The sequence below is a fragment of the Peromyscus californicus genome, unplaced genomic scaffold (genome assembly GCF_007827085.1).
Source record: "Peromyscus californicus insignis strain IS unplaced genomic scaffold, ASM782708v3 Scaffold_15__1_contigs__length_86483966, whole genome shotgun sequence".
Taxonomy (NCBI): domain Eukaryota; kingdom Metazoa; phylum Chordata; class Mammalia; order Rodentia; family Cricetidae; genus Peromyscus; species Peromyscus californicus.
In genome coordinates, this window is record NW_026294447.1 from 8,627,501 (window position 1) to 8,652,667 (window position 25,167).

At 39.5% G+C, this 25,167-nt stretch overlaps 1 protein-coding gene across 5 annotated transcripts in view; it reads left to right on the plus strand.

Annotated features, from left to right (window-relative positions):
• The window catches only part of Etv1 (ETS variant transcription factor 1), an 88,384-nt gene that overhangs the window by 28,342 nt on the left and 34,875 nt on the right, over positions 1–25,167 (plus strand). For all 5 annotated transcript variants that reach the window (XM_052738370.1, XM_052738371.1, XM_052738369.1 and 2 more), the window contains 3 exons: positions 16,366–16,495; positions 19,300–19,488; positions 23,509–23,756. In XM_052738370.1, coding sequence (XP_052594330.1) covers positions 16,366–16,495; positions 19,300–19,488; positions 23,509–23,756 — 567 coding nt within the window. The remainder of the gene's footprint in view (positions 1–16,365; positions 16,496–19,299; positions 19,489–23,508; positions 23,757–25,167) is intronic.

Genomic DNA, 25,167 nt, shown 5'->3' on the forward strand with positions numbered 1-25,167 from the left:
TTTTCAGACTTGGGAGCAAGCTAAGCCATCATGCCACCTCTACTACTTTGATCTTGGATCTAAACAACGTTCCATTGCTCCCATCTCTGCATCTTCCAAAGGGTGAGGACAGGAAGGATGAAATGAGGATAACATTTTTATTATTACCACAATTACTATGATATTCACAATAAAACCCAACGACAGGTTGCTGGTATACAACCTAAGTTCTCTACTTTGTTGTTTTTTGTTTCTTTCTATTCAAGACGTCAATACAAATTGGAATAATTGAGAAAAGCCTCATGAAGAAATTGAAGCATGCTCTTCAACTATAAAGCAGGTTTATAGGCAATTAGAAATGACACGAACCTAGGGATTACCTACCCATTATGTTTGTACTTGCTAGAGACTAATAGCTCTTGCTTAAGGCTCACTGGGTGTTGGGTCTTCTTCTAAGCACTCTATGTATCTTAAGGCATCTGATTTTTCACAACCACCTAATTTAGTAGAAACTACCATGTCCTGTTTATGTTGATTTTTTTTTGAGGGATAAAATTATGTTAGAGAGAAGTTAAGTGTGGCTAACCATGACCAGCTATAGGTAGCTCTTCCTGGAGAATTATTCTTTTATTTTCCGAGACAGGGTTTCTCTGTGTAGCTTTTCACCTTTCCTGGAACTCGCTCTGTAGACCAGGCTGGCCTCGAACTCACAGAGATCTGCCTGATTCTGCCTCCCGAGTGCTGGGATTAAAGGTGTGTGCCACCACCGCCCGGCTGAGAATTACTCTTAACCTATGCCCATCAGATGGAGCTGTGCCAAAACAGAGATTTCTAAAGCAAAGCAGTGTGGTCAAGGTAATAAGTGGTGCTAAATACTGACAGAAGTAGATTAAGATAGCTAAATAGTGACAGGCCTCTTGGCAGAGAATTTTCAATATGTTTGTGCTAGCCACTCATTTTGTAATAAAGGGAAGGTCTTCGGGGTGGATGAAGACCAGGTGTTAACACTGCTGATAGCAAGTATGTTTCCTGTGTTTCAGAGAGGATAGATGCAGTGTCTGAATAGAGAGAAAGGTGTTAGATGAGGGGGAAAGGCAGGTATAAGATTCATAGGTGGGAATAAGTAAAATTCTGTGGACTAGCAAAAGTACATCAGATCCATTTGAAATTTATTTGATGGACAAGTGAACCTGGACATTTCTCAGGATGAAGTGAGCTAATCACAGTATTGAAAAAGAGGAACAATAAAACCAAAGAGTTTCTTTCAAGTGTATTTTAGCATATCAGCACATTTGTACTCAATTAACCATATTTCTAAAAATACATATTAAATAAGGAATATACTTTGGGAATTTTATAATTTATTTTGGAATCTGATGTGATAATTCAAAAAAATATGCACTGGCTAAAACTCATGCTTGTATAGTAAGGGGAGAGGAGAAGCGGGCCCATCCTATGTACATCTTCAATTTACAAAGCTCTATTTACTTGAAAAGGGCCAGGAGGAGAATGCAAAACAGCCTGTTTTATTTCGAATCCTATGATTGTTTTGCAGCTGGTATCCATGTGCTTTTTCAAAGCTTATCTTTTTTCTATCCTTTTTTGTTTGCACACTTGGAAGCAGAGCAGAGTGCTCTCTTGTCTTCATATATTTTAGTTTCTTGGAATTATCAGTTATAAAAAGGACTGTATAACACACACACACACACACACACACACACACACACACACACACACACACACACACAGACACACACACACACACACACACCTTTAAGTGCTAGTGTAAGCTCCTGAATCTGTCAACTGGCTCTAGCATTTTATGCACCTAATGGCCCCTTACATCTGGAGACAGCAAAAGACTGGGGTGATGATTTGGGGGGAAAACCAAAAGGGAAATGTAGGGAGGAAAAGCCATTCTGTCCACAATCTCCTACATCATGTTGTGTTGGTAAACAAGAAGGCTAGTTGTCACTCTGTTTGATCACTAAGTTATAGGAAAATGATATGCCCATAGTCATGACCTGCACTAGTCATTATATTATCTAATCTAGCATGTAAGAGTCTCAAAAGGCTAAAGTTAAGAAGGTTGACATAGCAATGAATATAATTTTGACAGTTTTAAAGAAGGCAGCTAAACATTAGAATACTTTAATGCTTAGATATGTTACTTAGGCCTTATCTAATAACAAACACATCTCTGCATTTGGAAATTCAGAAGCTGCTAGTAAGAAGTATTTATCTGAGTGAACTTTTTGGGAAAATAAAGTTTTTTGTAGAAGTTATTTCCCAGTTAGTGCCCCTATATCACCGAATAACAGAAAATCTTGCTTTGTGAAAGGATTACTACTGTGTGTTTTCATGTTGTCACAAAATGTGCCACTCAAGACAGAAGTAAAGAGATCTGAAATATTCAAGTATCATTGTGTCTGCGGTATGATTTTCCATTTTGGATAGTTCCCGGACACCGTGGCTACATTGCTATGCTCTGTGCTCTACAGTTTGTGTCTAATGCTGTAATTTAATTTATTCTGCTTTGCAGTTAGCAAGTCAAAGTAAAAAAAAAAAAAAAAACATACATTGGAGTGTTGCCATGACACTTTCGCTGTGTAGTTAACTGAGTGGCAGGTGATGCGCCTCTGTTCCCCTTGGATCTGGCTCCGTTCCTAATGGCGCTCACTATGTGGAGTAGCCCTCTACTGCAGCCACGGGAGACTTGTGGGTATTGTGTCAGGAAGGCCCTAGAGCAGAACAGAAGGGATAGGAGTCCTTTGAACTGGCCTCTGAGAATTGACATCAGTCAAGTATAATACAATTCTAAAAGTAATTTTCTATATATTTTGTAGAGGACTCTGTTTCTATAAGCAGAGCAAAAATTAAGAACATTTCATAGGTCATAAGCATAGGGAATAATTAGTATATGGTAACTATTGGTTATAAATTCCAGGCACTCCAACTGTTACACAAGATCATATCATCTAAGTCAAATATAATCATAATTTTGTGTAAATGTCTTGTTATATTGCTGTAAGGTACTGAAATCTGCTTTAATAAGCGAAATATCCACGACTAGAGTGCTTCTAAGTAACTGCTCATTCTCAAGATTGTGATGGTGGATGAGAGTTCTCTCTTAAATCCCTCTTGAAATACTGTAACATGACCTTGTACCTTTGTGATTTTAACTCTCCACTGGATTCCACTTTAAAGTGAGAGATTTGTTCTTGCAGAAAAAAAACAAGTAAAAAGAGTGAATATGTCAAAGCAATTGCAAAAACTGTTTACAAAAATGTAGCAGTGTTCTGGAATTATCTATTCCAGTATCAGTTTTCTTGGAGTCTAATATGTCCTTTAGCTATGGAAATGTGAGCCCTGTGTTTGCTGATTGTTTACAGTTTGTTCTTATAATGCTTGCAAAGTCAGATTCTTATGTAAGTGTCTGTCCAGTGCTGATGTAGCAGTGCTGATGTAGTGGTTATGGCGAAGCCTATCCAAGTCTTTCTTGTTTGGTTTCCTTTGGCATTGTGTTGGGTTCCTCTGCTTCCTGTTTCAGTTGCATAGGCTGGACTTGTCAGGAGAGACTTAAACTGATCATTTTGGTGTCACTCTTGTGCAGTGGACGTTACTGTTGATGATTAAAAATGATGAAATGGGGAACTGGTTGACTAAAGAATGTGGTCCTCCCAGCTCTGTTCTCTTACCTGTCTCATATTTCGTCTTTTTTGTGAGGCTGTTCTCTAGCTGTGTGTTTGAGACCTGTTCTTGCTACATAACCGTGTTGGCCTCAGACACTAGCTAAGTCCTGCTTCTTCAGCTTCCGGCAGGCGCGAGAGCATGGGGGAGAACCACCTGCCCGGATTGTTCATTTTTTTTTTAAGATTTATTTTATTTAATGTGTATGAATATTTTGCCTACATGTATGTTTATGTTCCACACGTTTGATATCTGTAGAGACCAAAAGTGGGGTATCAGAACCCCTGGAATTGAAGTTGCAGACAGTTGTGAGCACCATCTCGGTGCTGGGAACCAAACTCAGGTCCTCTCCGAGGGCAGCCAGTGCTTTTAAATGTTAAGCCATCTCTCCTGCCCCTTTAGGCAGTTCTCAGTCTGATAGCATTACAGGAAAATGTTTTGAGGTAGTAAATGCTTCATGTAAAAGCATTTCTATAAGAGTGGTGACATACACACCCTCATGCAACAATGACTTAAACATTACAAAGCCTATTATTTTATTCATTTTTATTATGTATCTATTATTTAATGTGTGTGCATGTGCATGTCTCACACATGTGTGGAGGCTGTCAGAAGACAGCTTGTGGGAGTCAGTTCTCTCCTTTCACTACATGAGTCTTCTACAGAACTGAGACCACCAGCCTGGGTGGAGGACACCTGTACCTGCTCAGCCATCTCAGCCACCTGTTACGAGACATTGTGAAGGACCTTTCTCAAATTTATTTTAGTATATAAATTACACTTATGTTGTGTTAAGTTAATAGTTACTTTAAATAAAATGCACTCAGAGTATTTACCTGAGTCAGAATTAACAGCTGTAATGTGGCCGGGTGACAGGTCATTTCTGAAGGTGTTTCTTGTCAGGGAGATCGCCAGGTTTCCTTCGTGATCACTGTATCTTTGTTATTTTGGCAGCCAGTGAAGTTTTATTGGTATTTACTGAAAGGCATTTTTTTTTTGGTGGGGGGCTCTAGCCAGCTGGCTTTCTTTTTTCTGGGCAAACTTTCTTAGCTCTGGTATTGAGAACATGTTTTCAGCTTTGATTGTCTACTGTTGGGGTCTTTTTGAACAAGGAGCCGAATGACTAATAATGTTTGAATTGATGTCAATCATGTCCTTTGTTGGGTCACACAGAAATGCTGCAGGTATGCTGTAGCCCTAGGAGCTCTGCTCCGTACTTACTCCACAGATTATTTTGGTGCTAAAATGGTCAATTTAAGACTATGCAAATTGCAGGCTTTATTTCTCCCCCACACACAGATGAAAAGAAAGGCATGTGAACTTATTAATCAAAGACAAGGATTCAGTAGCTTACAAAGAAGTAGAATTATACAAGTAGTAATGAGTTCCCAAGTAACCAAAAGATCATTTTGAGGAGGTACATATGAAAACAGTCAGTGCAAAAAAATATCTAAAGTAAGAGAATAATACAAGTTTGTTAGACTTGCGTGTGTTGTACATTATAGAAAGAAATGTCAGGCTCTCCCCTGTCCCACTCACCTCCCCCTCCCTGAGCCATATACCCTGCCTCTTATTCCTGGGTTTATTTGAAGCCTTGTCCAAATCATGCTAATGTGTGTGAGGTGACTTCTAAAATTATAGTCATACTGCTCTTCTTCTGAAGCCTTCAGTGAGTGGATTCCTTAAACATGTGTTTGTTTCCTACCTTCCGTCAGTGCATTTAACACTGAAAAATAGCTTCTGTTCTCCTTTATAAAAGTACTGGCTGCTTGTGAACATTTTTGATGCGTATTTATTCATTTGTGTGAGTGTGTGTGTGTGTGTGTGTGTGTGTGTGTACACCCATGCCACTGCATGCATATGGATGTCAGAGGACAGCCAATGGGAGTTCTCTTCTCTGTGTGAGTCTTGGGGACTGAACTCAGATCCTCAGGCTTGGTGGTAAGCGCCTTTACAAGCTGAGGCCGTTTTGCTCAGCCTGACTACATGTTTTTTGTGAGTAAAACTTACAAGCCCCAAGAACTGTTGTTTGCTATCTATTCCGCAGGGACAGGCATGTTAGGATTTGGCAGGCTTTTGGAGTAATGTAATATTATCTTAATTTTGTTTTGCATATTACTATGGCCTAAAGTTAAAGTAATTACTGTGAAATTTTAGGTTAGATTTTCTGTGTTCATGAGTTAATTAAAAGGGAAAATTGAAGGTCACATTTATCACTTGTCACTTTTAAGCAATACAATTTTGATGTTATCATTTGCATTTAGTGTTTTCTTTTGTGTATTATCTGCTTTCTTTACTCTTTTCCTTCCTTCCTTCCTTTTTTTTATAGCAGTGTATTTTGAAGAACAGATTTACACCCTTTTATCAAGCTATTTGTTCGAAAACTGTCCTCATTACCTACTGAGGGTAGCACCCTAAGATTTGCTCTAGAGGCTGGAGGAGGTTGGAGTGCCGGGTTCCTTGTGAAAGGAGGTAGTCTTCATGACTGCATAGTGGCGAGGCCAGAGCACCCCTCATGTCTGGATACACAGGCCCATGCGCTATAACAATCTTCAAGATTCTTTATGCAGGACGGAGAGACACCAGGAAGTATTTGAATCTTCCAGGCTATCTATGCCCAGCTAAGAATAATAACTTATTTCCTAGTCATTCCCAGATACCTGCTACCTATCATTTGAAAGGAACTACAGATGAGGATGGATAAAAGTCATCTTTCTTTTGGGGATTTTGCAGGTCTTCAAGAGTATCTATATTAAAGCCCAGTGGGGCGGATTCAATAGAAGAGTACTTTCCGGGTTCAGAAAGGTCGGGGTTAGGACTTCATTAAGCAGGAAGCTCTAGGGAGGTGGATTTGGATGGATTTTCTCATTTGGGAACTTCATTTCGATTGATTAGATCTGTTTCTCAAATAGCTGCATCTTGTTGGGTTTGCTCTGCCAGTTGGATGTGGAGTGCTGTGTGTTTGGGCTCACGGCACAGAACTGGTTTCCAAAAACCAGTGTCGTGCTGCTTTCCATCTACTGGACCAGTAGGGGTGGGGAGATCTGACTGGAAGCCAGTGCAAAACGCAAAAGTGTTTCGATTTGGATCATTCCTCCATTAGAACTTCCTTTCCCTGTTTCTACCCTTTTCCAGATAGAAGAACCTGTTCCTCCCAGGGTACTCTTGCTGGCAATTAGCCTGGGAAGGTGAGGATCATTTAGTACTACTGAGCTGAACAGCCATTATATGACGTCTGGGCTATAAACTTAGAGGAGTGAATCAACACATTGTGTATTCAGTCTCTTTATTTTTCAATTAATGATGCTTTTAAAATTAGGAAAATACCTTTCTGTTTTTGATATGGCTTTTTGTTTTATTAGTATAATAACATCTTACACACCCATATCAACCAGAAAGTAGGTGGTCCATGTAATCTAATTTAAGAGAGATTTAAAACACCTTTGAAAACAGAGAGTGCTTTAAAAGGTCAACCATATTGCCTGCACAGCTTTCTCATGTGCATTATGTACCTTCCTTGCTTAAGTACAGTATTAATACCTGATTTTACTTTTTTATAGTTATTAAGGTTCATTGCAAATGTGAGTTACTATTATTTCCACAGTGCAAAACACCTGGGGCAGAGTCCAGTGCCCATGTTCATAATATGGCCCCAGAGAAACATATGCCCTGAAGTCTTGTATCAGATCTTTGCCATTTTTCTCTTATGTCTGCTCAGCAGTAAGTCTGCTACTTCTCCTTGCTGCCTGAGGAAGGCCTGACAGGTATGAGCCATTAACATAATATTTATGATTAGGGCTGGTGTGTGTGTGTGTGTGTGTGTGTGTGTGTGTGTGTGTGTGTGTGTGTGTATGGCAGGTAGAAATATAGATAGGTAGATAGATAGATAGATAGATAGATAGATAGATAGATAGATAGATAGATAGAAAGTGAGTATGAACACACATGCCAGCATGTGGACACACAATGACTTACGTGTTATATAAGGGACAAGGTACTCACATGCCTAACAGATAAGTAGGTAAAGTGAACTAAATGCAGATGTTGCTGGAGACTGGGATGGGAGCAGAAGAGAGTGTGTCATATATAAAAACCCAGGTCTTGGCAGAAGGGATCAGCTGATATGGCTTAGTCAACTACTGACCTGTATTTCATGGTGGAATGTTGACCACCACGAGTGACATAGTTCTGTTGTTATTATTCCTTTCTGGAGAATTCTTAATTTTGAACTTTTAAAGCATAAAAATAATTTGAATCTGATACGTTAAATTTATCACAAGTAACCAGATGTAGTTGAAACCAATGAAATGTTAGCGACTGATTGAGATCATCAGAGCTGGTAGGAAAAGTCATTTTAGTCAAGTGAGAGAAGTCCAGTTTGCATGCCCACCATTTTCTGAGGTGAGGGGTAGCACATCTAAACCCAGAATACATTCCCATTGTGTTCTGTTATGATACTGTAATGGTGCTTTGCAATGTATAGAAAGTTGCATTAGTGAGTCTACTTTTGAGGAAGAGTTGCCCCCGGAGGTCAAGCTCCACCAAGAGATCCATTCTGCAGACTGTGAGGATTCTGGGTTTCTAGTTCAGCTTTGCCTTCAGGTCCTCAGTCTGTGGACATGTGATGCTGGATGGGGGTGTGAGTTCCAGGGTCACTGTTACCTCCAGGACCTTTTCACGTGTGATCTCTTCTTTGTTCGGGAATTATTCAGAAACCTGTGCGGCAGAGAGCACACTCACTGCTGCTGATAGGAGTCACTGAAGGCTTAGATCCCTCTCCTAGGAAATGTATGATTCCACCAAGATTTCCTGCTGACAGCAGGTGTCGGCTGTGCCCAAAGCTGACCTTCTTTTCTCTCAGAATCTTCTTCATAGTGTTCTTGTATTCAGAGGGTTCTGAAGATTAAACCAACACTGTCTCAGTCTCAGAACTTTGAACATATGTAACATCATCTTGAATTTAAAAATTCTGAGGTTCAGAAAACAATGGTTATTTCTCACGATGACTAAACATCTTTTAAGTTGTTAAAAACATCACGGGGTTCGCTACACAGTGAATTTCTGTGAACCAGCAATATTCCCTTAAAATTTTTGTGCCATTTTATAACTGTTTAAAGAATCTTATTTAGGAAAGAAATGGATATCATGTTGCCGTGCAATGGCCCGAATTTCTGTCTCAGAGATATTATAGGTGAATATATTTCCAGATGCTGCAAACAATGGAAAATCATGAAAGCTCAAATCAGGGTTCCTGCCCTTAAATGTGTTTCAGTTTGCATTTTGATAGCAGTTTAGAAATGTTATCGCTTGTTTTGTCACAGACATAATTCATATCTTTCTTCAGGCACTGTAAACAAGAGAAATGGTTTAATGGCCCCATAAAGGCACTCTGCTGATAGCTCAGATTAGGCTCTTTAGTAATGGATGTCAGGGTGTGTGTGTGTGTGTGTGTGTGTGTGTGTGTGTGTGTGTGTGTGTGTGTGCTGTGAGGGCAGGGAGAGCCTGAAGAGGTAAATGTACTGAGAAAGAATCTTTTGAGAGGCTCAGATGGAGCTCAAGGACGCTCTGAGCTTCTCTACTTTGCAAGGTGTATTTACAGAACATATGACATTATTGTCCTTACTTGTGTGAGCCTTCTCCTTTGCTTCTGAAATTTAACGGAACACTAATTGAGGTCATTGCCATCCATTTATCACCTGAACTTGAAGTGATACCAACTTAAAGTGAATGTTTCATCTACTGAGTGTACTCCTAACTACATATATTTGTGTAAAAGGCTGCATGCATTTTTCATGGTGTACTTGTATCTGGTCTTAAATAATCTAATTTATGTATACCATTTATTTTTTCACCTTCTACAGAGGTTTTCCCTCCTCCAAACTACTTCCATAGCCAAGTAATTCTTTTTTCCATAAGCACTTTGATGTCTACAACATGATTTGTTTTTATTTTGACTTTTTCAATTATATTTTCTAGACAGGTGTACAAAATTCTGCATGTTATATGTCCCCCTGGTCTAAGTAAGTGCTCTGAAATTCCTCATGCCTCATAAATTTGTAGCGTTTTAGACTCATTTGGGTGCCATTTTTTCACCAGCTTGTGTGTGCAGCGCCGTGAATTGATTCTGAGAGGCCACACAAAGTGTTAACAGATTCCAGAGACCTTGTGGCCTAGGGTAGCAGTGGCTGTGAGCACACATCACGCTGCCAGCTTCCCCATGTTTGCTTTCTCCCTTGTCACTATAGATCCCGATCTCAAACAAGGGTCAGCAAGCTGTACTCTGGAAAGAGTCAGAGCGTCAACGTTTTGGCTTCGCAGATCCGCTGGTCATGACGACTCAAGTTAGTCGCATGGCTCAAACTAGACAGACTGCCCACCAATGAATGGGATGGGAAAGAGCTGTATTAGAAATGCATTTATAATATCAGGTTGTAAGTTGTAGGTGACCACAGCCTTTCATTTTAAGAAGTCTTCAAGTATCATATAGTAGACTATCCTAAACATCATACTTTGGTTTTGGTTTTATTTTCTTAATAGGCCAGAAGTCTAAGTACCAGGGTGAGGAGACTCTTGTGAGGAAGCTGCAGTCCTGGCTTATAGGCCTTGAAAATTGTAGATTTGACCAGGCGGTGGTGGTGCAGGCCTTTAATCCCAGTACTCGGGAGGCAGAGGCAGGTGGATCTCTGTGAGCTCGAGGCCAGCCTGGGCTACAGAGTGAGTTCCAGGAAAGGCGCAAAGCTACACAGAGAAACCCTGTTTCGAAAAACGAAAAAAAAAGAAAGAAAGAAAGAAAGAGAATTGTAGATTTGTTTCAAAGACCAGGTTCTCTTTTGAGAAGAACTAAAAATAAATGTTTCTTCTCCTAAGGTAATTGTTTTATATTCATAGAAATAACTCTTCTGTTTTACTCTTAGAAGAAACAAGGGATTAAAAAAGGGAAAGGTCAGAGCCAAGCCCACTTACTGCTTATTTACATTTTCTATCCGTGTCTAGCAAGAGACTTGCGTGTCATTTGAGATGTTTTGGTTATCCCAGGGTAGGGAAAGTTTTCAGGGTGAGAGAGCACCATCGTGGCTTTGGTGTCATATGAGCAGTGTGAAATTTTAAATGTCCTTGGTCTCAGGAATAAATTGAAAGAAGGCAGAATGCCTAAAACAAACACAAATGCTCTGAGAAGTTTCTGCATTTAGATACAAGTGCCAGGAATCTATTAGGAAGGTCATGCATACAGCTGTGTGTATCACACACACGTGAATTAATCAAACAGAAGGAATATAGAACAGCCTAAGATCTTTACTAGAGGAAATATTTTTTAGAAATCTAAATAAAACTCTGGTTAGCCCCATATGTGCACTTGATGGCATGAAGTCATCTTGTCCAGCACCTGCACTCACTCCACAGTTCCCTGTTGCTTTCTCACTCTCAGCACCTACCGTTGCACCTTGGGCCCAGGGTCCCAGGAGATACAGTAATTACCTAAGGAAGGAAAGGCTCAGAGACACCTGATGTGATTCTATATAATGGTGGAATATGTTCGTCAACAAGAAACATTGTAAGTGCAAGTACAAACAAATTTGAATTTTATTGCCACCCAAATCCCTAGGTTCTTTAAAACAATTGTTTATTTGTTATTATTTTTAAAGCACGGTCTCTTGTAACCCAGGCTGGCCTTTAGACCTTAAACATCTGATCCTTTTGCTTTCCACTCCCAGTGCTGGGATTATAGGCATGTAATAATACTTCAATTTTTAAACTATGTGTGCTTTATGTGTGGATGTTTTGCCTCCATGCATGTCTGTGAACATATATGCTTGGTGCCTGGGAGCGTCAGAAGAGGACATCAGATCCACTGGAACTAGAGCTACAAATGGTCATGAACCACCTTGTAGGTGATGGGAATCAAACCAATGTCCTCTTAAACACTGAGTCATCTCTCCAGCCCAAAACTAAGTCTTAACCTGCTATAATTTAGTCTTAGATCTTTACCAAGACAGCATGCTTACACTTCTTTATGACTATGTTACTTGCTATTTCTGTGACTAAATACCCAATAAAACAAAAAGTAGAAAGATTTATTTTGGCTAATGGCTTTGGAGATTTGAGGTGGCTGGCTATGCTTCTTTTATCTGTAGTACACAATGTATCATGCCACAGAGACTTCTTAATCTAGGAAGAAAAAGAGGCACCGATGTCTCGAAGTCCACTCCAACAACCTTCCACTATGTCTTACCTCCTAAAGGGTTCCTCTCTTCAGCACAATGCCTCAAACTGGGAACCAAGACTTCAACATCTGAGCATTTGATTGACAGTCAAGTCCAACCTTAAAACCACAGCAACAACAAAAGCTACCAAACTGGAATGGTCCAAGTAGAAGCTGTGGTGGTTCTTTGAAGATCATAAAATATCATGTAAATTTGAGTTACTTTCAAACATGGTTGCCGTTTCCCATTAGGGTTCTAAACGGAACCATGCACAGAAACTCCATCTATTTGTGGATGAGGGTTTAGTGGATAGCTATAACAAATATGGTCTGTTCTCAGCAGAAGGTTACAGGGAATGCCTTATTGTCATGATTATGGAAGTATTCTCCTGAGAGAATTTAATCCATTCTCTCTACGTACATGTTATTTATATTGTGTTTTTGCACAATCAAAGATGTGCTTTTAAAGTAGCATCCTCACTCTTGGAGAGCCAAGGGTGTCTCGGTACTTCTGTAGTGTTCGGACTGAACTGTTTCTCTTTCTAAGATGTAGGTAGAAAATAAAAGGAAGTATGCATGTCTCACAGTTCACAGTTCTAAAAAGAGAACAATCACTAAATTACCAGTCACTTAACAATGAATACCGAGAGTAAACTCTCGGGTTAAGAAGTGGTTAAATTTTTTTTGGAAGTGTATATTTTTAAGTCCCGGTATTTTGGAACTCTTAAATTTAACCACTAGACAAACTCAGTCATCATTAGTCAGACTTAAGACATGGTTTCAAAGGTCAAGCTTCCATCAAAGCACAGAATGCAAGGCACATCTCAAGTGTTCTAGCTGCCTCTCCCTAGAAGAGTTGATTCCTAGAACTGTGGGTCTTCAAAGTTTGCACAGGAACCCTCTTTGAGGAATGCCTAGGGTGAACTGTGAATTTCATACAAAGATCAATGATTCGAACTCTATGAAGTCAGGAATAAAGTATCATTTGGAAACATCATTTCTTTGTCAGTGAAATGAAGAGGCTAACTCACTTGATTTAATTCACTTGAAAAAGGAAAGATTCACTTTAATTAAACTACAAACAATGCCGATGCCTGCAGGTCTGTGTTCCAGACCCAGGGACGACGGCACTGCAAGCGGAATGTAAGCAGCCTCTGCAGCAGGCTGGAGCCGTGTTCAGCGAAAGTAATTTAATTAGTGTTGATCATGACTCCAGATGATGGTGATTTGATAAGGAATAATTTAGTACTTAACAGCCTTTTACATGCACCAACTCCATGTGGGAAGGTACAGCAAATTGCATGAAATGAATGTGCTGCTTTCTCTTGCGCTGGTGCCAATGATCTGGAAAAACCTCCTATTAGCAGCCGCTAAGCCTCGAGTCCTGTGATGAAATATACCTAGCCAGCTTCCAGCTCAGCCCTCTCTACCAGGAGTCTCTACATCCCCCATGCAAATGGAAATTTAAAAAAAGTTGTATACATGAAGTCATCGGTAGGGTCCCCAGTAATCAAGCAAGCTAAAATGAGGAAAATAAGAGAAACCTCATGTTCTTGTGCTGATAATTGAAGGCTTCAGTTTGGCTTTAAGTTTTATTCCTCACCTGCAGAAATTAAACAACCACAACAGCAAACCTGAAAAAAAACAAACAAACAAACAAACAAAAATTCCTGGGCATCTTAGTTCTGTCCGGTTAGTCATTTGGCTTCTGACAAGTAAAGACAAAATGAATCCCTGGCCCATGGTGATTAACAGCCCCACATGCATAGACTGAAGCTGTAAAGATAGCCAAAGCCCTCCACTGCTAGAGCTGGAGTTCTACAAGATGAAGAGCCTACAGGTGTTGGCACCTGGAAGGATTTTTCAAGTGCTGATCTACTTGAATACAATGTACATTGGTGCTGCCAAGCCTCACGTTGGAGGCAGCATTTGTCCAGTTACGATAATCCCCTAGAAATTTCTGTAACATAAAATCATTACACAGCCAACTTGGTGACAAAAATTACTGGGAATGGGGCATTAATTTGATCGGGCTGCAATAACGAAGTGTCATGTCCTGAGTGGCTTAAAAACAGGTATGGCTTGTCTAATTTTCAGAGGTTACAGAGCCATGTGAAGATGTGAGCAGGGTTCTGAGGAATAAGAGAGGATCTGCTCCACAGTTCTTCCCCCAGTCTCTGCCACTTTCTTGTCAATCTTTAGCATTTCTTGGTTTGCAGAATCCTCAACCTTGATGTCTTCCTTCAGCTTCATGGGATGGTCTCTCGAGTCCATATCTCTTGTCCACATCTCCCCTTTGTGTAAATGTGATGCTAGCCATGAAGTTACAGCTTAACTTAGAGACTTAATTTAACTGAGCCTTAGAGCAAAACCACATACTTACCACAGAAGGAAAGCTGTACACTCCCAGTTAGCTTTGTTTTGGAAATTGCAGGGCTTACCTCCATAGCTGTGAGAGCATCTGTGTTTGTGGACCCGTTGGAAGGTACTTTTTTCCCTGCTATTTCTGAATGTTCTGTGCCTGCAGATGCCATGCTTTACTGATTTACCTCCACCAATGAATATTTAAAACATTTTTAGTCTTCTTTTCATGAATAAACTTTCACAAACATTTCTACATACGTCTTTTGGGAAACATATGCACTCCTTTCTCATATATTCATGCACACATACATGAGAATATATATTAGTGTAATTACTAGATCATAAGGCACATTCATGTTGTACCTTAGCAGGTAGCCACACCCTTTTTGGAGATGTTTATACCAACCCATCCTCTTAGCAGCATAAATGAGAGATCCAATTATTTTTCTTCAGTATCAATATTGTCAGATCTTACATTTTAGTTTTTCTAATGAGTATTGGGTGATAATTTGTGCTTTTATTGGCAATTTCCTGATGAGCAAAATTTGATTACATTTTCACTTATTTTTGTTATCCACTCTATCTTGCTATTAGGGTATTTTCTTTTATGAACCACTTGGCCAAGTCTTTTGCCATTCCAGTTGGTCATTTGTATTGCTATACAACAATTCCTTCTATGTTAAATAAGAATTATTTAGCAGATCTTTCTCTTGCAAGCATCGTGGAACTTATGGCTTCTTCTTTGTACTTCTAATGTTACAATTAAAGAGACAGTTTTAATTTTAGTAAAGCTTAATTTGCTTTTTTTTCTTTTGGTTTAAGTGTAGTTTGCAAGTTGTATTTTATTAACCTTTTCATACCCTTTGTACCAAAAATATAGAAATATAGCATCTTAGGTCTTCACAAATTTTTATTCATGAAAATTAAATCTGAGTTCCCAGATCTTTAAGTTTCTTCTCTGAGGCAAATTGATTTAATAAAATGTAAACCTAGGTTTTAATTCAAAGTGCTAGAGATTTAGTACATGTATTTTGTTGTCTATGTTCACAGAGCTAGTAAATAATTAAGAAGTTTTGCCAAAGATACCAATAAATGTGTTGCAACATACATGTTTGTTATTCTACAAATTACTGAAAGAGTGTACACACATGTATCACATGTATACAGGAGGAGAAAGTTTTCTTAGTGGACACTGTGAATGCTTTTGTGGTTTTCTTTTCCATGGATCAGAATTTTTATCATAGACATTTAATAGGGAAATAAATCTAAAGAGAATATAGTGAGCCCTTGAGTGATCATCAGACTTCTAAAAACACAGTGAAATTTATTAGTTGGTTTTTTAGTCATAAAATAAGCACATTTATGTGAATATATGTATATAGATTTCCTGTAGTGCATATTTTATGACATAATCTATATTAAATTAAGCACAAATGAATGTACATGAACTGTAACTATGCTTTAAACACCGCTACACACTAAATTATATGAACAAGGAGAACACCATTTGATACAGAATAATTTTTATTATAGTTTCATATATCATATTTTATCTTCATAGTTTTGGTAAACAGATTGCCAGGTAGTTTAGTTTCTGTTGAAAAATAACTATTGGCCTCAAAGATGTCGGGACTTCTCCTTACTGCAGGCTTTCCTTTGGACCTACACCTAGAAGTTCTTTGTCATGAACTATGAAATCGTTGCTACTGAAGCATTACTACTGAATAACACCTAAAGCTGTACTCCAGCCTTGACTCACAGCTGCATTTTTTTCTCTGTTTTAGTCATTGGAAATCTTTATGACATGTTTTCAAAACTTCTTTTCTGAAAACTGAGCTTCTAGAATTGTTAATATCAGCAAAGCAAATTACTACTGATTTGATTTACTTTAGCAGAAAAACATTTCAGGCTTGCATTTTGTTACACGCTGTAAGCAGAAGGGGGGGGCATGCAGAGCACAGAACATATCCAGAATCCTTTCAGCCTCATGGATTACCAAATTTTATTGTTCTTACAAGCATAAGTTACTATGAAATGTTAACGATACTTTAAATAAGAGAATAAAACAAACTAATAGACTTAATTCCTAATTGAATTGAATCTTTATATGGATATTTTTGTTCTGTTTTTAGTGGCTTTTCATGGCCTACCACTGAAAATCAAGAAAGAACCCCACAGCCCATGTTCAGAACTCGGGTCTGCCTGCAGTCAAGAGCAGCCCTTTAAATTCAGCTATGGAGAAAAGTGCCTGTACAGTGTCAGGTAAGTAGCTCGGTGCTCTTTTCGAGAGCAGCATTGCTTTCTGAAACAGAAAGTACAGAATGATGTAACAATCTCAAGTCAATTTTATGGGTTATAGCTTCATTCTATAATAAGCTAATTAGGTAATGTATTCAGCAGAGCTTTAAAGACCCATTTGCCATACAATCACACACGTTAGCATCATTTTAAAGTAATAATTCTCATCTCAATCATCAGTTGTTTTTCTGCCGTACTGAAGCATCATGGGTTTGAAAAGAGGGTCTTACTTGGCACCGGCACCTTTGAAGGTTCCCATCGGAATGAATGCATTATTTACTTTAGATAAAGAGTTTGTCGGGAAAAAATACAACATTTGGCAAGCAAAAGCAGTACATTAGTTATCTGATAGGCTTTACAGATGATCTATAAGATGCATTCATGGACAATTGCAATAAAACTAGAATTTTATAAGGCCTAGCCAAGGCTATTATCTATTAAAAAGCCAGTTGTTCTTGAGAGATAATAAAGGGTGGTGCATTGGAAGAACATTGTTCATTTGCTAGAAAATTTCATAACACATATGTTCATTAAAAACCCTTTGTAGTGAATTGCATGCTTTTACTTTTCATCTTGGCCTCCAATTGCATTTAAAAAGAACTTGGCGCTACCTATTGACTATTACTCTTGATTACAGTAGAAACTTAGTTCTTAAAGGGAGGTGGTTTGAGAACTTATAAAAAATGATTTCAAATATGTGCACTGTTTTATAAGATGTATCCATTCAAGCTCATAATGCATTAGGATCCTGAGGAATCTTGTGTTGTTGCGAATACATCTCCTATATGCCCTCTTTCCCATCTGTGAGATGTAGGACTCAAGAAAATTAAATTGTACCATCTCATGGCAACGGACCAATGTTGAGATCTTTTGTTCCCATTTGTTCTTGAAATTTATTGTTTGATGTCTGACTTCCGAAGAGGCCCACTGAACTTATGGGGCAGCTTAGTTGAAACTACAAAGTTTTATAAAACGTATCTATTGTCAAAGTGAACTATGTAAGCATATTGTGTTCACGCAAGATATTAATACACGTTTGAAGATTTAGTTTTGTTGTTTGCATTTTCTCCTTAAGGCATGTATTCATATCACAGTTATTTGAACATTGGAGAATTTCCAGTCATTGAACAGGTTAGATATAGGATTCTCTTTTCAATTCAGCACTTATCATTATGGTGACAATAAAAACACTATTTGATCCAATAATATATCTCTGATCCATAAATTAACAGTTGAGGAATTGGCTGACAGTTTGGAGGGTTTTGTGGAAACTAACATCTCTCTCAGCATATATGGTATATACAATACATTCTAGTACTTCCATTGCTCTCTAATAATAAGGTTTAATATAACAGCTTATGCGGGAAGAGAGTAGTATCTTAGGATAATTAGTCATTTGTTTCTTCTTTATGGGAAAGACTCGACCAAACCACTTTATGAAAAGAACATGTTTTTGTTCAGAAATATCAGTAAAGAACATATGTGGAACTAAACACAAGTGAATTTCATACTGTGTAAAATGTGTTTTGATTAAATCTATTCCTCTATTCCCTCCCTTCCAGTTCCTCTCTTTTCTCCTCCACTAATTTCCCTTCCCAGTGTTCTGCATATGAGTACAGATTACTTTAAAGCTGGAGTAGATGTATGTAGCACATGCCCCTGCCCTTCTGGAAAGCATATGTAAACTTGGATATAATTCTGTTGTAGTAATAGAGAAACTGTAAGTTATTACACATTAATCTGACAGAAATAGCTATTTTCAAATGTCTGTCACTGTATGTATATGAGATGAGATCTCACTGGGTAGCATTGGCTGGGCTATAGAACTCAGTCTGCAGACCCAGTTGGCTCACAGAGAACTGCCTGCTCTACTATGTTTAAAGGCACGCACCACCTTACCCAGTTCACATTAATATTTTTATTAGAAGAGTTAATCTAAATACTTTACACGGAAATATTTTTTGTTGTTGTTCATAAAGTAAAATCTGATTTTAGTAAGGTACTTTTCTAGATTGGAGACATTAGTTCAGTCATATTCCAGAGAACCACACATTGGGAAGCAATTTAAATTCATAATATGAAACGAACAGGTTACTTTTTTTTTTTGCTTTTGTAATTGAGAGTGGAAGTTAGTCTAAGCTAATAGGATTTTATTCTTAATAATATTATCTTGCACTCATAATCAAAGAAAGTTTAAATATATCTGAGACATTTTAATTTGCCTCATTAATCTTTATTATGCCACGTGAGGAATTCAAGGCCAAACATCATTTATTTAATATAAAACATCCACAAAGGCAACAGCACTGCCTTAAAGTTCTACCACAAATAAAGGCAAATCAAATATGGTCTCTCTTATTAAGCTAATATTAGGTCTTGTTTTAAAATGTAATATAGAGGGAGAATTATGATGAGGTACTTAATGGTTTAGGACGGATCTGTCCAGCTTACTGAAAGGTGTATGTGGAGAATCGATGGAGCTGATGGAGAGCCCTCAGCTGCAGGGGTCTTCCTTAACTAAGTTGTCTAGTTACTAAAAATTTGTGTTACAAATATTCATGTTGTTATATGATTTCATGTTCTATTTTCCATTTTGGGACTTTGAAGTTTTTAAGTTCTAGAATTAAAAAACAACAACGACAACAACAAAAAATCCAAAGGTTTTAGTTTCCTTATCACTTATGCCTAAGATGTGTTTTCTTTCCGAGGATGGGAATCTTTAAAAATTACTCCAACGCAGCCTGTTCTCTCTTTTGTTCTCTGGGTAGTGCCTATGATCAGAAGCCACACGTGGGAATGAGGCCCTCCAACCCCCCGACACCATCCAGTACTCCAGTGTCCCCACTACATCATGCATCTCCAAACACAGCTCATACTCCGAAACCTGACCGGGCCTTCCCAGCTCACCCCCCTCCTTCTCAGTCCATACCAGACGGCACCTACCCCATGGACCACAGGTAAGCGGCAGATGCCAGTTCAGACAAGACAAGCCCACACTTCCACCAGTGTCAGCTGTCATGGAGGACATTACTCTTAGCTGCTGTGAAGATCTATAGTGTTTTAAGCTAAGCATATTAATTTGGCACATCTGTACAAAATAGTTCTAGTAAAGCTTGCCCTGTCTTATCTAAAAGAGAATTTGTGGAGAAGATTTCTTTTATAAACAATTAAATTGGCTGCTAGCATGGAAAATCAGTCTGTAGACTGACAATTGAACATTTCTCCTTCACTTCTTGAATCACTTCACTCAGTCTTCACATCAGATCATGCTTCTCCGTGAGCATATGCGTGCACTTGCTCTGCAAAGTTAGTAGACTGTTTTTAGTGGGTGTCTTATGAAATGAGATTCCTTACCATTCATTGAATTATTTGGTTCTCCATAATCCAAGTCTACAGAGTATAACCTACTGGATTAATCTGTTTGCTTTCCTTTTCAATGACTGTTTAATGTCAGTAGACCCCCATGACTGTGGACACTAAGAATGTGCTTCAGAGACAACTGCCAAACGACTGTCCCTTAGAAATGAAGACAGAGAGGAGTGTGGAACTAGTGAGCGGGTGGTTGTAGGAAACGGTTGACTTGTAGAGATGAAGAAATCCAAGTATAATACAATGCTGGAGGAAGTACCACCTCAGTATGTGCTGCGTTAGGACACAGGGTCCCTCTGCCCGGCGAAGTTCCTCCCACCTACATTTCCCCCTATAACCAGTTCTGTCCTGGAAAATCTTTAACAATAGTCTCCATGGGAGAAAAAGACCTTATCTGAAGTGTGTACCGAGTTGATGATAAAATACGACGTCATGTGTGACTGTCTTTTTGAGAGCCCTGAATACTAACTGAAAAGAAACGTGTGTCACACTCCACTAGGTACTATCTGTAGCCTGCATTCAATTCTAAGAGCACAATTAGGAGTGAAATCATTAGGAAATTCAGAGCTTAGAGTTTCTATTGCCTTTCTGTTTTCAATCTGCCTTTTAGTTGAAAAGTTGTATAATTAAATTTTTTTTTTTTTTTTTTTTTTTTTTTGGTTTTTCGAGACAGGGTTTCCCTGTGTAGCTTTGCGCCTTTCCTGGAACTCACTTGGTAACCCAGGCTGGCCTCGAACTCACAGAGATCCGCCTGGCTCTGCCTCCCAAGTGCTGGGATTAAAGGCGTGTGCCACCACCGCCCGGCTTAGATTCTTAATATAGGATTACATTAGCAATTGGTCCTCCCAAATCCCAAACATTTATCCATGAGCAACAACCATAACTGACTGAGGTACATTGCTGTAAAAACAGCTGATTGAAAGGACTCCTCCTAGTTCACAGAGGAAGCAGGTGAACCACAGGCTAATCTGGATATATAAAGGGACACTTTGTATCTCAGTCTCAAATACAGGCCCTCCTTGCTATAAAGGAAGAGGATGAAATCGTACTTTCCCGTGTGAAGCCAAGTCATGTCTTCTACCTTTGCCCCAGGACCCAGGGCCCCCATGCTTCAGTGACTAAATGCCTCCTATTGTCTTTCCCTTTCCACCCCGTAGACTTGAGAGGTATTTAAAGTGAAGGGCTGTGTGCATCTGTGTAAACAGCTTTGTAAATACAGATGAAAGAATGCCTATTGCAGGGTGGGCCATTAAATAGAAGCAAGCGCTTTGTGCAGGACCAGAAAGAAATAGCGGGGGACATAAAACACTATCAAAATTGCTTTTGTTCACTTCTGAAGACCTCCCCGAATTTGTCAGCACCAAGCCCCCCACAATTCAAATGGGCACTGGATTATGGGTTATATCGTCTGCCCTCTGCGCAGGCTGGCTATTTCTAAGGCAATGGGGACTGCTGAGTAAGTAGTGCGCTTGTTTTTAGATGACCTAACTGGAAATGCTTCAGCCAAATCCATTTTGGTATCTCAACTTGATGTCAAGTACTTGAGACTGAGAACAGCCGGCCCGGAACTACCCGAGGGAAGCTCGGGGTCTTTTCCCAGTGCCCCCCCACTGAGTTTTGAGGACCGTACCAGCTGGCCAATCCCAGGAAAATCTCGGAAACCTTATGTTTCTGATGAGGATTTCTTAGAGGGCTCTGGCCAACAAATGGCAGTCCCTTGGTTATAAATGGCAAATTTGCTCTGGGAACAGATCCCTTCCTCAGATAGCCACCTCCAGCCCCGGCACCCCACCTTACTCTGGGAACGGTTTATAGCCAGCTGGCCTGCACTCCGCTTCCTCCCCTCAGCCTCCCTGCACACCTCAGGCCAGCCCTTTGGCACTTTTTCTTGAACCTTCTGTGCAAGAGACCTGCCTGTTTCCCTCAGTGGTGCCCCCAGTGCATTAGCATACTGTCCTCCATCACCAAACTTTCCTCTCCATCTCTTGCTCTTTCCCGTTGGTCAGTGGCTCATCAGAATGACACACAGACCATACATCTTGCTGGGAAGTGTGTCACCGACACAAATGTGGCCTCTAGCTAAGAACAAGTACAAATCAGGTTGCCTCGTAAAAGCCAGTGGCTTGCTTCCTTACAAAGCGTTCAGTGCAGGCATTATTAGCTTCCTTTTAAGGCTTCACAAGTGAGCCCGCTTCTTATTTTATCTCCAAGTTACAATTTTCTGATTCACTCCTTGACAGTTCTTAATGATAATTTCTGTTTCTTTTTTTGGCTAATGAAATAAGCAAGAGAAGGGAAATGAATGCAGTGCCAGCCAGCCTAGCTGTTTCACAATATCTGAGTTTCTAAGTTTATTTTGTGCAGGTGTAAGTGGAATTTCCATGCTTTTCATGGCAGCCGGTATACCTAGAGTTAAGCCCTGGCATGGATCATGCTTCGAAATGCTAAAGCAATTGCTTTGCCATTCTTTGGCTTTTATCTTATTTTCATTTAACATTACTGAAATTAAATGCTAAACTTTCAAAATTAAAGTCTCATGAACGCTTTTAGTGTGTGTGTGTGTGTGGGGGGGTTAATAGGTTGATATTTGCTTATGGATATGTTTTAGAGGTTATTTTTTAAGCACTCTGAGGCATTTTTAGAGTACTTTTAAATCTTTAATTAGTCCACATCTTTGTGGTGGGTCAATGATATTACGGCTGAGATACACAGCACAGAACAGTTGTGTGATTAGCCAATCGTTACCAAGAATGAAGGAGCTTGGGCTTCACTTCTAGCTCTCGGCCTAGGCCTCAGAGCTCCCTCATGCCCTCACGGCCTGGCTAACCCCAGACCTGCTCAACCTCTGTGTATTATTATCTTCATCTTTGGTGGTTGGCTCTGTACATAGGCTTAGTTGTTAACCAACTCAATAGTTTGGAACTTGTGGAAGCCTGTATGTCCTGCGCTGCTGTTTGACAGGACAGAGACAGTCTTTAAAAAAGAAACATAAGCCCTATAATCCCAAAATTTATTTGTTGCAAGAACACGTTGTTAATTTGGACGCTGTTGAAGAATTTAAGGGCCTGCTGATTTGAGAAGAGATTCGGTTCTCTCATGCTTCCCTCACTAGGGATGGTTATGGAAGGAAGCCAGGAAGGAGGTTTTTGTCTGGCTGCTGATTAGTTTGGTGACAGAACCTAAAGAGAAGGAGTGCGTTGGAGATCAGACCCTGTTGTTCCTGCTTTTTCTGACGTGTAATTGTTTGAGAACCCTTTTTTCCAGAAGTTATGTAAATGATCCAATTAGTTTAAAATTGGTCATTTTAGCAGTTAGGGTTCATATTTATTCAAAACAGTTCATTGTTCTACAGCTACTGGCAGTACACCTTTAATTGCACGATCTGCTGAAGTGTTTGCGATGGATGGATTAAAAGGGGAACACACATCATCATGTGATTTCAAAAATCATAGCACTGCTGTTCTAAAAAACAGAAATCTGAGGTTCATTAAATCGGTTCACATTGGACTGTTTGGTATTAAACTGCTCCCCAGCAGTTAGGCATTGTTTTAGTCCTTTCAAGACAATTTTGTGTTATCTTCTCATCTGAAACACTCTCTCTTCTCCAGATTTCGTCGCCAGCTTTCTGAACCCTGTAATTCTTTTCCTCCTTTGCCGACATTGCCAAGGGAAGGGCGTCCTATGTACCAACGCCAGATGTCTGAGCCAAACATCCCCTTCCCACCTCAAGGCTTTAAGCAGGAGTATCACGACCCAGTCTATGAACATAACACCATGGTTGGAGGTGCGGCCAGCCAAAGCTTCCCCCCTCCTCTGATGATCAAACAGGAACCCAGAGACTTTGCATACGATTCAGGTAGGCCTGCCCCTTGATGGAGTTCTATGTAAATCAGCCTTTCTCCTCCTCTGCCCATTTGATTACTGTTGTCAGACTGGGTGGCTTCTGACCACTGCTTTGTAAATGGCTTCTTCTGATTTTATCCCATATGGTTATCAAATGACTTGGCCATGTGATGGTGATCAAAATAGTGTCTGAAAATGAAACCAGTTCAAAGAAGGTACGAAGTATAATTTTACACACACTCAACCTAGAGCAGCAAATTATAATTTCTTTCTCGATCCTGTGTTTTCTTTCTTTCTTTTTTTTTTTTAAATTTTGCTATGGTAATGTTATTTAGAACCAATGCTTGCAAAATAATAGTCTTTTATGTTAGGCATTTACACTTGATAACTTCAAAAATATTATTGTGGTCAAATATTGCAGTGGCCCTAAAGTAAGAATTCTTACACATTAGAAAGGGAACAGAAAAAAAAAATCCAGGTTTCAGCTTCTTTCATAGGGTTCAGCTTTGTCTCAGAGAGCTAGAAAATTCTACTACATATCATCCATCAGAGGAAAGAGGTCTTCCTGAAGGTAAAGGAAGCTTAAAATTGACTTCAAGTGTTACTGCCAAGTTTGGCCATCATTTAATTTGAAACTCAAAAACTTACTAGCTCATCTCTATTGAGTTTTCCCTGCTGTAAATCTGTGACATTAGGACACAAGCTTTTTACACTTGTAGGGATTTTGAGAAGATGTGTCAAATAAAGGGTAATTTTTATAAGGAGGGCACCATACACCTGTACATTTTTATTACTAACATTATTGTAGCTATTAGATGTGGAGATACTTGAGTACATCACAATTCCTTCCATCTGGATTCAAGTGTATGGACATCCTTTATGGAAGAACTATTGCACCCACTCTAGTAACTGCTGAGTTCTGCTTCAGGGGCCAGAAAGCTGCTTCCAGGTTTTAAGTTGAATAAAACAACCTGCTTTATTATGAATGTCCCTTAGAGTTCAACGCAAGATGGCCCTGTGACTTAGAGGCTCTCCCTCAGCTTCTGTAAAGGATTGAGGATATTGACCACTATAAAGCATGCCTCAACATCCTGAAACCACAGTAATTTCCCAACAACACTGTGTTTCCTGTCTGGCTGACACTCGTAGGGCCTGAGTACATTTCACCTCAGGTTTGGTTTCTTGAGGGCAGAGCCTCTGTTTGTGACCCTACCTAGGTCCAGAGGGCCTACCAGGGTCAGCTGTTTAAGAGAGCATGGGGGCTCTCGACGCAAACCGATGGGCGAACCGTGCTATAAAAGTTGCCTTAAATATAAGGCGAGCACTTTGACCCACAACAGACTGCTGGCATGGTCGAGATACAGGCAATGGTCGAGATACAGCCCGAACTGACCTACTCTGGTGATGGGATGGCCAAACACCCT